At 43.9% G+C, this 16114-nt stretch overlaps 1 protein-coding gene across 3 annotated transcripts in view; it reads right to left on the minus strand.

Annotated features, from left to right (window-relative positions):
- ccnd2a (cyclin D2, a) overlaps positions 1–16114 on the minus strand; it is a 123045-nt gene that overhangs the window by 15626 nt on the left and 91305 nt on the right. For 2 of the 3 annotated variants that reach the window (XM_040162197.2, XM_040162195.2), the window contains exon 3: positions 2568–2783. In XM_040162197.2, the coding sequence (XP_040018131.2) occupies positions 2568–2738 (171 nt within the window). In that variant the 5' untranslated portion in view covers positions 2739–2783. Of the gene's footprint in view, positions 1–2567; positions 2784–4159; positions 4667–16114 lie in introns of those variants that run through there. The other variant, XM_040162194.2, reaches the window with a different exon arrangement.

A 16114-nucleotide genomic window follows, 5' to 3' on the forward strand; every position in this document is an offset into this window, starting at 1 on the left:
AGCGAGAGGGGGAGACAGAGGGAGACAGAGGGACAGACACAGATGAGACCCAGGAGAGGTCAGGACGAGATCTAGGAAAATGAGGAAGATTCATGTGAGCCAACGTACAATTACATATTTACATTTTAGACAGGTTAGACGGCACGTTACTGAAGTCACAGCTGGCTGCACTGCGGCCTAAAGAAGGCCGCGTGCCGTTACTGCGTGTGGAGGTTTAGCATTATTGTTATTACGTTGGACTCGCCATGGCCGAGAAACTCCAGCAGCGCCACCAACCCAGGTGACCTCACAACACTGTCTCCCTCCCCATCTGTCTGTCTGGCATCTGGGGACTTTCCATAAGAGGCCCACCAGAGGTTGTACAGTGTGTGTGTGTGTGTGTGTGTGTGTGTGTGTGTGTGTGTGTGTGTGTGTGTGCACGCGCGTGTCCCATTATTTTTCTATATTGCATCTTTCTGCCAATTCTGTTCTGTAAATAAATTCACCCCTTTCGGAGTAAACGGAGCGGCACGTATAGTAAGATACCTCACAGGAAACACCGTGGGCAGCGTTTGAAGTGCAGTTTTGAATCACACGTAACTCTACACCTATTCTGTGTCATCGGACTCGGAAGAATTCAATTCTCTGTACTTCACAAATCACTTTTAACGCGGCTCTCGTGGCAAATTGTGGAGGGACAACGGGCGTGGTGTTCTGCTCTGTAAAGGGTGAATCATTACTTTCACTTCCTTGAGGAGGAAGTGATTAACGGAAGAGGTGGTGACTAATTCGGGAAAAATTTTCGTGGTTTGGTTCCGGACTGCAGCCTTGTGACCGGGACCAAGGATGCTCTTTATTTTCCCTTTCAGTGAGAGAGAGAGAGAGAGAGACCACATGGACTCAGTCATGAGACAAGTCAACATGGCTACCACTGACCCGGCATGCTTATCCAAGGGCCATTTCTCAGCTGTTTCCTCAGCTCTGTGATGCTACGAACACGGATAGAAGTGGTGCAGAGGGTTTTAAACAAAACATCAACAAAAACAAAGATTGTGTTTGTACCCACTGATACCCATGAGGGAGGAAGCGAGAATTGGAAAGCACCTCCGACTGAAAAAAGGTTAAAAATATCTTCATCTGCTTGCTTGAAGGTGTGTAACCACGATGTGAGAGATTCAACAATTTGATCATATGCAAATCATGGCCCAACAGTGGCCTGTTGATTGCGTCAGCCCGAATGTCTGCAACGAGGCTGCCCCCTGCTCTCAAAAGCCTCTTTCCACCGGAGACGGCAAGCCGGATTCAGGCCTACAGCGAGGGCCGTGAAGAACCTTGCAACACAGGCTCGGTACTGACGAGAGTGGCAGGCATGCAGGCACCCACTTCCTTCTGCTATAGTGCCTTCCTCTGGTCACACCATCTTTGTAACATTGCGGTTCTCTTTACAAGAAATTGTTACCAAAGACAAGGACAAAAAGAGAAAAAAAAACGATCACATGCCCCGAGCAGCTGATCTCCGTTTCCTGTATCTGCATGTCAGCCAAAATACTGCCTTATACAGAAACAGAGCGAAGAGGCCCCGGCAAACCAGTTGGGACTGAGGGCTGGGTCTTCAGACTGATCATAAAAAGTAGGACGTTTTTTGTTTTTTTTGTTGTCAAGTGCAGCAAAAAGATTACCGTTTTATTACACGAGTCCGCCCCGTCTAACACCACTTTCCCATTTGAACGCATGTCACCCCTACAACCACGATACGCTGACCATTGCACCTTTCCCTGAGTCAGAGTATGTGGCCTCTTTCACAACATGGGTGGGATTGGCTGTTGTTTACTAAGGAATGTTTATGAAGCACCACAGAGCGGTGGGGAAACACTTATCTGATGTGAAACTGAGTCAATTAGGTGGTAAGAGCCGGTACCATCAGGCCTCAGGGAACATAGCACAGTCTAATGGCATTTTGCCGACTCTAAAAGACACCTGCAAGCCCCACTCACTTATGTGCTTCGCTGTGACTGGGACCTACATTTCATCGCTGAAAAATGTGTGAGGAGCAAAAATAGCGCCGCATGACATAACATCAGAAATGCTTGCATCAATGGTTATTTTTGGACAGAGGCTGAACTGTAAAAGGCAAACTTGTATTTCTCTGTGTCTCTCCCTCTAAGGCTGACAGGAACAGAGTCAGAACTTTGGCCGAGGTTCAAGCTGACCTCGTTGCTCTGTGAAAATATCTGCCAGTAGATGGCGATGGAGACCATTGCACGGCCGCGATGGTTACTGTAAAGCCCAGTGGGTCTGGTACAGTGAAGAGATTCATTGTGGAACAATTCAGTGTGAGGCTTTCGCTTTTCGTGCACCTCTTGATGATGGCGCGACACGACAGAGCCGGTAAAAAGAGAACAACCCTGCAGGTACATTTATAAAACAAACGCACTTGAATACCATAAAACCAACTAAACACCCCCCCCCACCCCGCTTTTCAAGACAAAACGTACATACATCATGGTGTCTTGCTTATGTCAACAACATGAATCGTCATAGGAACGACAGTGAATTTTGTGAAAAGTGTTAAACCAACGTTTGCTTACCAGCAGTTCTTGTGGTCTGATGGAGTTATCTGTGTAGATGCAAAGCTTCTCTGCGGTTAATGGACGGGTCTCTTTCAATTTGGATGCAAGAAACATGCACACTGCTCCCAGCAGCTGCAGGTTGCACTTTTTGGTGGGTACCACAGCTAAAAATCTATCTAAGTAGTTCATGGCCAGGGGAAAAACCTCTTCCTCGCACTTCTCCTCCTCACAAACCTGAAGAACGAGACAGCAGACAATGCAGCAATGTTCAACGTTTGGAATCAGTAACCCACCCTGGAGTGAGCGGACTTATTTTCCAGCACTTTAGAATGTGTATAAAACTTTTATGAGAAAACGAAACAAAACTCTAATCACATAAAGAGCACATATAAATTCAATGACACGCATAGTTGGGGCCGGGCCAAGAATTTGCGCCCAGCCCCAATCGGTTGCGACATCAGAAATTAATTCGGAATAGATTGTTTCATAAAGAAGGAAATAAGTCCCAAAGGCATATTGTCAATAGAGTGGCTTTCATGTAGTCCAAAAAGAAATGAATTCAAGTCACAATTACACGAGCCAAAAAACGATCCCGACAGAGCAGCACACGGAAACACATTTTTTTTCTTCATTCGTCATATTTTCATAAAATAATTAAAAATACAGATAAATTATCTAGACTAATTTCCTTCATACCATAATGTTCAGAAAGGTCTTCTGTATCATACCCGACAATACATCACCAAATCCATGCGCGGTAAATAAGAATAAAACGTCAAAATAAAGAACGAGTACCAAGAGGTTGGTCTGATGTGCGTCACTGGCGACACGATATATTTATTTCAAAAATTAATTAAAAATCTTCAGTGCGTCGGACCGTCACGATATTTACATGAAAATAAAGAGCACAGCCTTGGCATTGTTTATGGGTACGCGTCGATCAAAAATATTACACGGAGTGTCAAAATTCGAACATAATTCCACAGAGAGGCAACGCGTCGGGGGGAAGATCCAAAGGACAAATAAGGCCCTCGCCCTCTCCGACGTTTCGAACAGATACATAAATGTTTGCAACGCTTCTTGACATCATTCATACATTCAGTGCACACAAAAGACCGTCTTCTGTCATTGCCGACGGGTTTGTGTCGCTGTTATCGCGTTTACGACACTGTAAAGTCCTCTTAAAAAACACGAGCGCGAGAAGCCAACATGGCGGTAGAGCACCACAGGCACACAGCATCGGGGAGTGCATACGTGTGCACGGAAATAATCCGTGTATCTACAATATTAACGTGACAGAATCGACATGCAGCTCGTGCAAGCGACACGTGAAGTACGGCGGGTAAAACCCTTCAGGTGTCACCGATATCACCGCTGCGAGTTTCACGGACAAACGTCTTCGCGACGGTAAAAAAAAAACAAAAAAGAAAATGGCAAGAAGTTACAGAAAGCGACGCAATCGGTTAATATGAGGTATACGCGTTAAGTCCCGTCTGCTGTCCGACTGGTGCAAACAGCGGTCGGTAAAGCAGAAACTAAACAAACCGGGCGGCTTTTTAGATCGAGCACGGAAATAACACGACTCGCAGGCACTCGGCGGTTCGGTGTACCTCCAACATCCAAGTGGCGACCATCCTCCTCATAAAGGGCTGAATATCTTTCTGGACGCTTTTGAAATAGGAATGTTGGGGTAGAAACCTCTCCTCTATGGTCAACAAGCTCTGCAAGACTCTGTCATCGCACAGGAGGTTCGGATCGGGACGAGCTCGGATGGTGTCCATTTCGAGGCAGAGCAGCTCCATGGTGCTTTCACTTAAGTGGAAAAAAAGGTAGTATTTCTCTCACGGAAGCGAAGATGCGGCGTTACACAGCGCGAAAAATGCGAAAAGGATGGCAGTGGAAGTGTTGAAGAGGCATAAAAAGCGAGACTGCAGGAGCTCCGTAAGAGTAGTCCTGCCTCTCCTCGTCGAGAACTTTTTCCTCTCTCCCCACAGTGCGCCTCTACTTTCATCCGCCTGGCCAGATTAGGCGCATTTCATGCATGCGCCACTGACGCAATTCACTTCACTACCTCCGCATAGACCAGAAGCAACACACACACACACACACACACACACGCACGCACGCACGCACGCACGCACACACACACACACACACACACCGTCCCTCTTTCTTCTTCTTTGGCAGCCACGAACTCCTTCAGCAAACGTGTTTCATTTAAGCGTGAATAAAGGTTGACTTTTTGTGCTCAGAGGTAGATCCGCCAAGTTTGTATCGATACGTGCATAATAAATAAATGCACTAAAGTTGACATTAAACCGACTCCTTTACATTTACACATAAACCGCTTCTGTAAATGAGGCGGACACATTGAAGTATGCGGCTGATGGATGTTACATTAAAGCATATGGTAGAACACGTGCTTTTCTGCTTTTTCATGCATATTTCCTTCAGGTGGTGGTTTGATTTTCTTGGGATGGTAATTACAGAATGGGGAGAACAACCGCAGTGTCACCTAACATGATACATGAGTGAATGCATTATGATTATTATTATTATTATTATTGTCATTATTTTCAGGATAAGAAAGCTGTCAAGAGAGAAACTTCATGAGCTTCTAACAGGTGCTAGAAGTGACTCCTCGGGAGAACAGGTTTGAATACAGAGGAAGAAAAAACTCGACTCATTATTATCGCTATCTTCTCAAAATGTCAGCTTTTTCAAACGGACCCATTGAACCACAGCGCGCAGCGTATCTATGTGACCATAAACACTACATACAGCTGCGGGCGCGCACACACACGAGCACAATCTCACGCAGACCCACACACACGAGCGCATTCTCACGCAGACCCACACACACACACACACACACACTCACGCTCACACACAGGGCGTTATGAACTATTTAATTCATTGCAGCCAAACTGCTTGTGGTTGATGAGATGGCTTTCTAGGAAATGTGAAGCAGACCTTATTTTTTTCTGTGTTCCGTCAAAGATAACAAGACCTTTGTCGGTGGACCAAAGACACTTGACTTCGCTCAACCCAAATATTATCAACCAACTCAACAAGTCCTGCTGTAAAGCACTTTATTTTTTAATTTTCGGACTTCCTTGATAATTCACGTACAAGAAGCAGGTGGAATCGAAGCGGAGAGCGCAAGTCATTTAATTAAAAAAAAAAGACTGCCAAATGATTTAGCCTCACATGAAGCCACAAAGGGAATCTGCATGGGTAAATATGGTAATCCCCCTCCTATTCTTAGTCAACTTCAAAGACCGAGCCTTGAATGAAACGAGACTTCAGTGCATCGGGGACAAGACTGGAGACTGTAAGTCCACAGAGCTTTAGAGTTGTTAATTTCCACCCAGCGCTTGTTGGCTATATCGCAATGCTAGTGAGAAAAGTGGGGGAAATGTCTCTTTAAAGTTTTTTTTTTCTTCCAGTCCAAGTTGTTTCCTCCTCCCTGTGTGTCTATTTGCATAGCCAATAGTTCCTCAGCGCTCGACCGAGGGTGTGTGATTGTTACTGGGCAGACTTCTTCTTTACCCCCCCCCCCCCCACCTCCCCTCCTCTCCTCCCCCCCTCCCTCTCTCTGCACTGCTGTGGAAGGCTATCAGTCTCACCCAATAAAAGATGTCACTGCCGAACTTAAGTGCGCACACCGGAGTGTCTCGCGTGGCATTTTGGGTTTGAGAATTCATAAGTTCACGTTTGGTGTCGGTTCTCTTCGTGCTGATGTGGTTTCGCCATTCAGACGTCAGACGTGAGGAGAAACCCTGTGCCTGCGCGACACATCTGCATCTGCAGTGCATCCTGGGTAGTTGATGACATTTACAGAAACAAGTGGCCGCATCTTGAAACGAGGAAGAATGCATTCACTTCAGAACATTGTAAGAAAAGGGTTGTGCCACTTCGAAATAATAGGAAAAGAATGATCGAAATGATTGCGTTCTTTTAAAGGGGCATTTCTACTCTGCATAAGGAATTCAATTCATTTTCAAAATAGGACGTTTTTTTTAATTAATTCGCGCAACTTTGTTTGAAATTATCCTCTGAGGAGTGCACACCTCAAACCATCCCGTTTCTTCTTTGATGCAAAGAATAAATCATTGGTAATTGATCGAAAACAAAGAGACAAATCCAGTCAAATGTGTCTGGACGGGGTAGTGAGGTGGAGAGACAGGTGCACCGAATCCTCCTCCTCCTCATCCAGCACCAGCAGCTGCTTTGCTCCAGCTCTCCAAACTGCGCATTTGCGCCTCTCAGAGTCATCACCTCCAGCATTTCACCACAGGCGGATTTCAGTCACGTTTGCTTCGTCACAAGCGCGTCATGTCATGTCGTGTCAAAAAGAAAGAACATGGCTGATAACAGGCAGCGGGTCTGTTAATAAAGATCCTCCTCGCCGGCATGCACCGCAAAACGCCAGAGTTGTTTTGGACACTACAAATTCAGTGTTTTCCATCCTGTGAAATATTAAAACAAGACTGGTAATATAACGCCCCCCCCCCCCCCTCCAAAAAAAAACTTTCTGAAACAATATTAAACAAAGTTCATTCACCATTTTGAAAGATTTTTTTTAATGAAATAACTTCTAAAGACGCACTTGTTGTCTCAAACTTCTTTTTCTCCTTTCCGGCAGCTCCTGCAGCAGAACAGTGACGCCAGCGGCTCCTCTGAGGCGGATCTCAGGCAGCAGCGGCGCGTTTCGTCCCCGGAAGCTTTCAATTACCGTATCAGAATAAAATCGAAACGCAGCGCCGCCGTTTAGAAACATTACACGTTATGAGGAAAAACATTAAATACATTCATGTCAAAACCATGAGCGGATCAGTCATCGCAACCCGAAGTTTGAAAAGCCCCCCCCCCCCCCCAACACACACACACACACACACACACACACACTGCAAGAAATATCCTTTGGATCTAATGATTTGATACAGTTTCGCGGTTTGAAACGGTATTTCTCGCTATTAAAAAGTTTAATCAAATCAATCAGACAAGAAGCGGAGTCATGCCCGCTTCCTGGCAGCTTTATCAAATGCGGCTGTTTCCTCAACACCATGAAATATTCTGCCTTCATGCTTCATGTTTCAGCTGCAGAGGATTCCGGAAAATTGCCGAAATTATTTTCTAATTAAAAAAATATGAATAACTATTAACCTCAACTCTTTTCCTTTTTTTCTGTTGTGTTTTCATTCAAAATGAGACTGTGCACAAGTGGACAACGAGTGAGGGTGACTTTTTGCAGTGATGTTAAAGCAGTGACTCATCACCGCCGCACATGTCTCCGTTTAAATCCGTTACCGCTTCGCTCTGCGTTATGTTTCTTTTCCTATTCTTTTTTTTTTTGCCGACTTCAAAATGAGAACTATGACGCTTAGAAAAATGTCCCATGAGACTAAAATAGGTGTCGGAGGGGAATTTGGCTCCTAGAGTTGTGAAATGACAGCAGCAGGTCTGAGTGTGTTTGTTTGGAAGCAAAACACACCGAGTGACAAATTAAACAGCTCTGCCTTTTCAAACAAGTATGAAGGGTTTATTATCTTTGAATTCGTCAGGCACCTCACAGGCTAAACCCCCAGAGCAATGTGAAACAGAGAGGGGACAAGGGGGCATTTCACAGTATTTTTATTTATTTTTATTGCAGATAATGATGGACAAAAAATTGCATTTTATTTTGTTGTTTACACATACTATATGTTACACTCCTAATATCAAAATAACAAACATCATAGGTGGGTTTTCTCAAGCTTCACAATGAGGCTGCATGTCCATCAATGTGATAGTGAAACTAAAATGAACAAGAATAGTCTGTGAAGATAAAGTTATCGACCAAAAGCACACTGCAGCAAATAGATCAAATCTGTTTAGTTGTGTAAATAAAATACCTCAAACACAATCTAAAAACAACACACCTGCATCAGCAGGTCAGCAGCTGCCATACAACTCTCTGTGAAGTTAAATATAAAGATTACTTGTATCTTATTATAATCTGCCATGATCTGACTAATCACCACTCTTCTTTTGATCTTTTGAATAAACAAAAAATATTAAATTAATCTGCTATAATATAAAGAAACTGGTAGCTTCATGTGGAATTCCCCTAAAGTGTCCTTCACTTAGAATTCTGTAATTATTCTTTAATTATCTTTGTTTAAACTGTTCATATAAGACCTTTCTTTTATCATGATTCCCTTAAGGTTAATTGTTGGACAATTTTTAACGAAGGTATTACTAAGCCAACTACAATAGATTGTTTTTCATTGGAGAACTGGCTGATTATTTAAAAGACAATTTAATTCAGAGATTTAATTATTTGTGAGAAAACCATGTGAATAAAATGAAACATTTTATGTTTACAATTCAAGTGTGGGCATCTTTGTATTTTCTGGATAATAAATCTGCTGGATTTCCATTTTGTTTAGATTCTATGAACATATAAAATGTATTGCGAATAAAAAAAAAACAGGGAGTATTGTTTACAAAGGCTAAAACCGGAGGAGAAAAAAATAATTTAGGGTATTATTTGTTGGAATTATTACGTTAGAAATTTGTTATCACGTATTTACATTAGAGGTGTTGGAACTTTTTTTTTAAATGCAGCAGTTTAACAAGAAAACCGTTTTAAACAAACCAAGCAGCAGGTGAGAAGCCCTGAAATAAACATTCAGCAGCATCCTCTCTCTTTTTGCTTCAATTTACAATTTAACGAGGAATAAATCTGCCAGCTGAACCTTTCCGGTCGCCTCCTCCTTGTCAGAGAGAAACATGGAGACATTTCGGAGAGCAACAAGAACAACAAGCTCTGACGATTTCTTTATGCAGTGTGAGGACATGTATTCAAAATTCAAACGTTTTGAAACTGAGCGGCATTGCACGGTGGCTATCACACTCGCCATGTGATTCACATGAAAACATCACTATCACTTATATAAAATTTGTTTATCGTGCCCACATTTCCTCATTTTGTATGTATTTTTCTGTGGTTGAGTAACTGCAGATGTGTTCGCCAAACAACAACAATGCAAAGAAAACCTGATCATCCTTGATAAAAACACCAGACCTAAAAAAATAATAATCTCCAACCGGATAGATTGAAACACCACAAACGTATGTGTTCATGTAAAACCCCTTTGTGCAAGTTTGAATGCTTCATTTCCTTCAGCTGCATCCCACTGATCCATGAAATAACAAAGTGTTTATGTGGTTAAACACAAAACCAGTAGGTGTTGGCCGCTTCCTAACCAGATACGCTCACCCATCCTGGATTAATCTGAACCCAATTACATGCACAAACAAGTGAAACGCTGGACATCGTGTTTGTGATGCTGTTTAGATGTAGCACCACGAAGATCGATCGAACTGAATGTCCCTTCACCAAAGACAAATATCTGGTCAGCAATTGGCCGTCATGATGAGAGGCCCCCAAATGAGCTATAATTGATCGTTGGTTTTTGGGAGCATACAGCTGATGCAAGTGTTTCCAGCAGCGGTGTCAAGCTCGTCCCTGACATCTCCGCTGACCACCTGTGGGATTCTCTGATTCCCCCTCCATGACTGATGTTACAACAATGCAGCTTTGGCAGCGAGGGCTCTCGCCCCGCAGACGTCCCTCAGACTCCTTTAGAGATGATCTATGCAAACATGTCCTCCCAAGTTCTTTGAGACGTTCCCCTTATCTCATTAACTGGAAACGAAACCAAGGGAAGCAAAACACGTAAAGGACCAAGGACCAAAGAACCATCCCGATTGTTGACTTCTTTCGGGACACGATGTGGACTGCATGATGCAGGGGAGGTAGGCGGAGGGGGAGGGTGAAGGTCCTCTCTGTTTGTTGAAACAAGACATCTAACTCAGGTAAAATGCCTTTCAGAGCCTCTGGTCAAAATGCAACTGCCACACAGGTGCTGTCAACGGGCGTTGAAGTGACTTCATTGGCAGCAAGGATTTCAACCACATTGTTAATATTTGTGTGATGTACACGCCTGTGGATCCGTATTCATTTAGCCGAGGGCATTGGATTGATGGAAGACCAGCAACGCATTGCTCGACACAACACAGCTTCGCTCACGCCAAAGCTAAATGCATTTCTGCACAAGTACCCGAGTTCATGGTGGTGGCATCGCCAATTTATTTGACGGACGGCTCTTTAAAAGATATGAGAGAGAATAGGTCATGCCACGGGACAACAAAGAATTAGTACAAAATTAAGTTGAAGTGATACTCGTGACCTAAACAGTTTCAGACAAACTGCTGCACCTCATGGTCAGAGCTGTATCCTTCTCCGTTAAAAGGACTTTACATTCAGAAGTACATACATTTGTGTGGGATCTTCTTCCCGTTAACAGATGAAAAGAAAAATGCTCACACAAAATTGTAGTTTGCAGATCGTTTTTCCAAAGCCTAACTTGACTGAACCATCAAAAAGGTACCGAGCGCCACAGTCGTGGGACAATAGTAGTAACCTTGTGTTAACGCAGGAGCGAACTCTCTGGTGTTCACCTCCTATCTACCTTCCCCATCCTGTAATGCCTGCCTTCCTCCCTGCATCCGCCCCTCCACCCTCCCGCATGCTTGACGCGGCCTTTTGAACTTTTCATGCGGTCATCAAACCCAATGGGCCCGATACAGAGGTGGGTTTGGAGCACCGGCTGCTCAATAACGTCAAAGTGTCCTTGCTCTAACTGCTTTCTCACACTTTTTCCTCCCCACATGGCAGCAACAGTGACGGCTGCCTCGCTCCACACACACAGATGCACAGCGGCTCAGCTGCTGTCGCTGTCTCTTCCCCTCCTGCTTCTCCCGGATTTTCCCATGTTCATATCGCTGGCCCTTGACTTTGTCACTCATGCAACAGCTGCTTGCTGATACCACGCCACAGTTCCAGCCTCTCGCTCTCCCTTCTTTCACTGTGCACACCAACAACAAAGGCATTGTTAATCCAGTGGAGACCTTGGTGCAGAATGCAAGGACTTCTACAAGAGAGGTAGTGTACGTCGAGACAATAACTACATTTTTGCAACAAATCTTTTTTTCCGGATTGTTTGAAAATTGTGTCTCTCGGAGCTTTGGGAGGATCAACATCCTGAGGACTTCCACCTGGAATCACAACAAGCTCAGACTAAAACACGCTGAGCTTGAGGTCAAAGAGATCTCACGCTGTGGGCTTTTAAAAAAAAAAAAAAGAAGCTTACTTGGGACTTGAATAACGACTCGAATCAAAGAATCATCACACATAATTTGTTAGAAGGTGTATACGCCTACGCAAAAGGGATGCTGAATGACGTGAGGAACGTAGCTGCGGGGTGAACGGCACGCAGAGCGATTTGAGCAGCAGGATAACCCGCGTTAAGTCAAGCCGTCCCTACAAATCCTGTTTAATCTATGAATCACTCGCCGCTCCCAATAACGAACAAAAGGAAAGCTGCCTATTTGCATTGAGTGTGTCAAACACACGGAGAGGAAACGGCAACATTAAGGTTAACCATACGGCTCCCAACATAACGGAAGTCCCTAAAATTAAACCCAAACACCAAATATAGCGAACACCTGAGCATGAAGCAGCCCTCACATGAGACACATGCACGCAGCAAGTGGTGCTACTGTTGCCCTTGTTTCCTTATCGCTCCTGCAGATGGTACAGATGGTGCAGATGGTACATGGCAGACAACAAGATTTCAACCATTATTGAGGGTTTTCCTCCTGTTACAACGGCATCCGGTCGCAGCGATCTGGTGTCGCTAATAATAAACACACTGAAAAAAGAGAAAGGAGACACAGACGCAGGAACACCTGATGACAAAATATGGCACACAAAATAAAACGGGCTCACACATACAGACTTTCTGATCTTCTTAGTGATTAGTGACAAATGAGGGTTTGCCACCACGGCGGCTCCCCACGTGCAGCTTCAGTACAGCACCGCACGAGAATGTGCGTCCGTCCCGCCAAACACGCCGGGTCGGCCCACAACGATCGCATCTTTTCGGGAAAGCCGAGGCGTTGGACTGTAATTTATAGGCCGTATCTTTCATGTCTCCCCCCCCTCCCGGCTCGGCTGGTGGCGTCAGCCCGCTGAGCCACTGTGTGTTTAACCGCTACATGTGTCGCTCCCTATCTCGCTCTCCGAGTGGCACAAAGGTAAAAGGAAGCTTAACAGCCTGGGAAAAAGTTGAACAGTGTGAAATTACCTTGATCCAAAGATTCCTGCCACATACCAGCCCAATGAACCCATAACAGAGCAGGCACTCTGCCTGCAGGGAACAGCTGAGACATTACAGAGGGAGAGGGAAGGGAGGTGTGTGGGGGGGGGAGTATAGGGAGGTGAGAGAAAGAGAGAAAGATAAATGGGAGCAGGAAAGAGGCCCACCTCCAGTAATCTCCAGTCTCCAGTCCGTGGTCGGGCTCAGAGTATCAGAGTATATCTAATGCACATCCTATGATCACGCTGGACAACTGGTAGGTGGGGAACCGCTGACTCGATTCAGTCAGATTTCACACTCTGAGGCCCTTTTGGGGAGCAGCTGTAGGGCTGCGTGACGTTGACAAAATATCGCGGAGGAATGAGACGACAACGCGGAGAATTGATTCTGTTTCTTTTGACAATGCATTTTCAAGGAGTTCAGAGGCTTTTTTTTGTTCAGCTCAGAATGAAAGAATGCTGGAGAGAAGCTAATCGAAACGGACGTCCCGTAGAATTCAAGGATGCTTCTATTCAAAACTAAATCGTTTTTTCATTAAAGACGACAATATTCCGCAGACAAACAAGGCAGGGCTCAGTGATGGGAAAGCATTTAGGTTATTTAGATGGATTAAGGTGCTTGTTGACCTACTTTCCTTGGTCAGACAGCCATGCTTTGATGCCCTGGTAAAGGCACGCGGGGCAAAATGTGATGGTAAATCATCGACAGTAAATAGATGCTTTGAAAGCGTTTCGCTTCAAAAACTCGAGACTTGATGCGTAAGAACGACTCTTACTTTCTACTTTCTTTACTGATTTTCTTAAATTAGTTATCTTTAATCTACTGCACGGAAGAAGACAATTATTATAATGCATTTTTACTCACAGGCTGATCTTTTATTCAAAACTTGTGAAAAACCTGTGATGCACTTTCGTCATTCTCTTTAAAATTTCCATGTATCCAATGTGCTTTATTTGAATTAAAATCACACAATCTTGTAACCATCACAAAATAATTAGCGCTTAATTTTACAGGACAATTCGATTGACTAATATAGATTGAACTCAAATGTTGGATCAATACTGTCAAAGAATAAAATGTTTCAATTAGAACTGAACTACAGACTACAGGCAGTTCTATGACATAACCAATCAATATAAATCTTAGTCCAAGAGCAGCATCAAGCGATAGAGCCCAAAATGAAAGAACCAAATGGCTTTTAATTACAGTATGAGGCTTTAACACAATGGTCTTGGTAAGTAAGTTGGTTTTATCCTCCACACGAAACCAAGAACCGATGTTCGAGCGCAAACAAGACAATAAACACTTCTGCTGGACATGAAATTGCATAAAAGATCACAAAAAACGCCTGCACCATAATTGCTCCCGAGAACATTTAACACATTACAGTGAGATTTTAAATCTTCATTACAGAAAACCTGTTAATGGGCCAATAAAAAGCAAACACTGAAATCAACTGGAATTCCTGTCTTGAGACACTGTTTGGGAAATAAAGGCCCTGACAGGCCTGAATACATTCGTGTGAATGATTGGAGAGGGAGGTCGGTGTGTATTTTATTTTTCCTATCTCAGACACAACAACGGACGAATGCATTTTGTGTTGGCGGAAGACACAAACACCCCCTTCACCGCATTTCAATCTGTCTTCATAGGTTCTGTCCAAATAAAGCTAATCAAGTGCTGTGCATGTGACATTGCAGACAAATACCAGACGGACTTCTTAGGCCCTAATCAGCAAAAAGAAAAAACAAAACCTATTTGTTCTTATTTAGTGGTAAAAGAAACACTGTGCTTTGACGATTCATAGAGGCACATCCATTACTAATGAGTAACAGTTACTATTAGAAGTATTTATAAGTAATCTATGGGAGAATGACATACCGTAGGTACGTAACTGCAACTCAACACAGCGGCACACTGAAGGAGGTTAAACGGTTTCAAGGTAATTCAGAATTCGGCTCTTCCTGCGTTTGTTGTTTGCACCTGTTTATTGTGTGGCAGCTTGCGACGAGTTTACTCTTATCAGAATATCTGCAGTGCCTCAGCAGTTGGGCGCTCTCTGGGCTTGGAAGTCTGACAATGTTTTGTAGCCAATTAGAGTCTGCTGGAGGTTCTGATTTCGATGGCGCCGGAAATGAGCAACAGTGCACTTTGTGCCACATCTAGAGCAATGTAACCTGAAAGCCGATGGGAGTGTGCCATCGGGTCAATCAGGTGCAAAATGCTTGTGCTGCACAATTGAAAGGCTCAGAGAACTTTCTTTTTGACTGCTGTTGCAAACACATGAGCAGGTCTGAAACCAACCCAGAGATAAACAATTCTCAACTATGGCTCAGTTTTTACACCATTTATTGAAATCTGTCAGCTAGAAAATACTACAGGACAACATATTAAAGACAACATGTATAGTATTTGTATTCCAGGGAATTGAGTTACATTTAGTTCATAGGTCCACATTGGGTTATTTTCTTTTTCCCAGCTCATTGTAAACAAATACTGCTTTGTTAACTTTCATATTTTCCCACCCAAAATGCATTGCGTGCATCCATGTGGGCAAACAAACACGATGAATATATGTGTTAGAATCTGCACATCATTTTCTTCCTCAACATGCTCTAGACAGGTTATATTGCCCATAAATGACCATTATGATTTTAAGTTGAAGTACTAAACCAATTACTTTCATCCTGTAGACTTACTGAGGTTAGTGATGAATGCAGCACATTTCATCTACTCTACCTGAATGTAGATACTTGTACAGCAAGTAAGTGCGTTTTAAGGTTATGTACGTTTTCCGCTTTAAAGCGTGGAGTAAGCCTTTTATCGTATCATCTTACAAGTACAAACTGAAAGCGAAAGTGTCTGCGTCTCAGAGATGCAGCAGAGCAGGATGAGTGAAATGTTCTTTTATCAGAAATGGCAATGGGGGATTTGGTGTAGCGGAGAAGCAAAACCTTTATGACAATCTGCCCATACGGTTATCAGACCGACGAGACCCCTAATGAGTGATGAGGAGCCTTTCCAGCACATTAGACCTGGACTGAATGGTTGGAAACTTTGATCTGAGGTCGGCTCAGGGTCACTGGCTACTGGGACGGTCGCAGACCTCTATTTGTAGGGACTGAGCTAAGTAATGTAATTTTTGCAGTATCCGATTGCTTCCTTGGGAACCGAGAAGAAGGACGCACAGATAGCAAACTCAACCTTAAGTGATTCCCCATCGGAATCAAGGAGCTGGACTCATTCGTGTTCCATTACCTCAGGAATGTCTACTGGGGAACAAGGGAGCAGCCACACATCACAGGCCGCCATTTACCTTGCAACCCCCCCCTGCCTCACGCCTTTAATCATGTT

This window comes from Gasterosteus aculeatus, chromosome X (genome assembly GCF_964276395.1).
Source record: "Gasterosteus aculeatus chromosome X, fGasAcu3.hap1.1, whole genome shotgun sequence".
In the NCBI taxonomy this organism is placed as follows: domain Eukaryota; kingdom Metazoa; phylum Chordata; class Actinopteri; order Perciformes; family Gasterosteidae; genus Gasterosteus; species Gasterosteus aculeatus.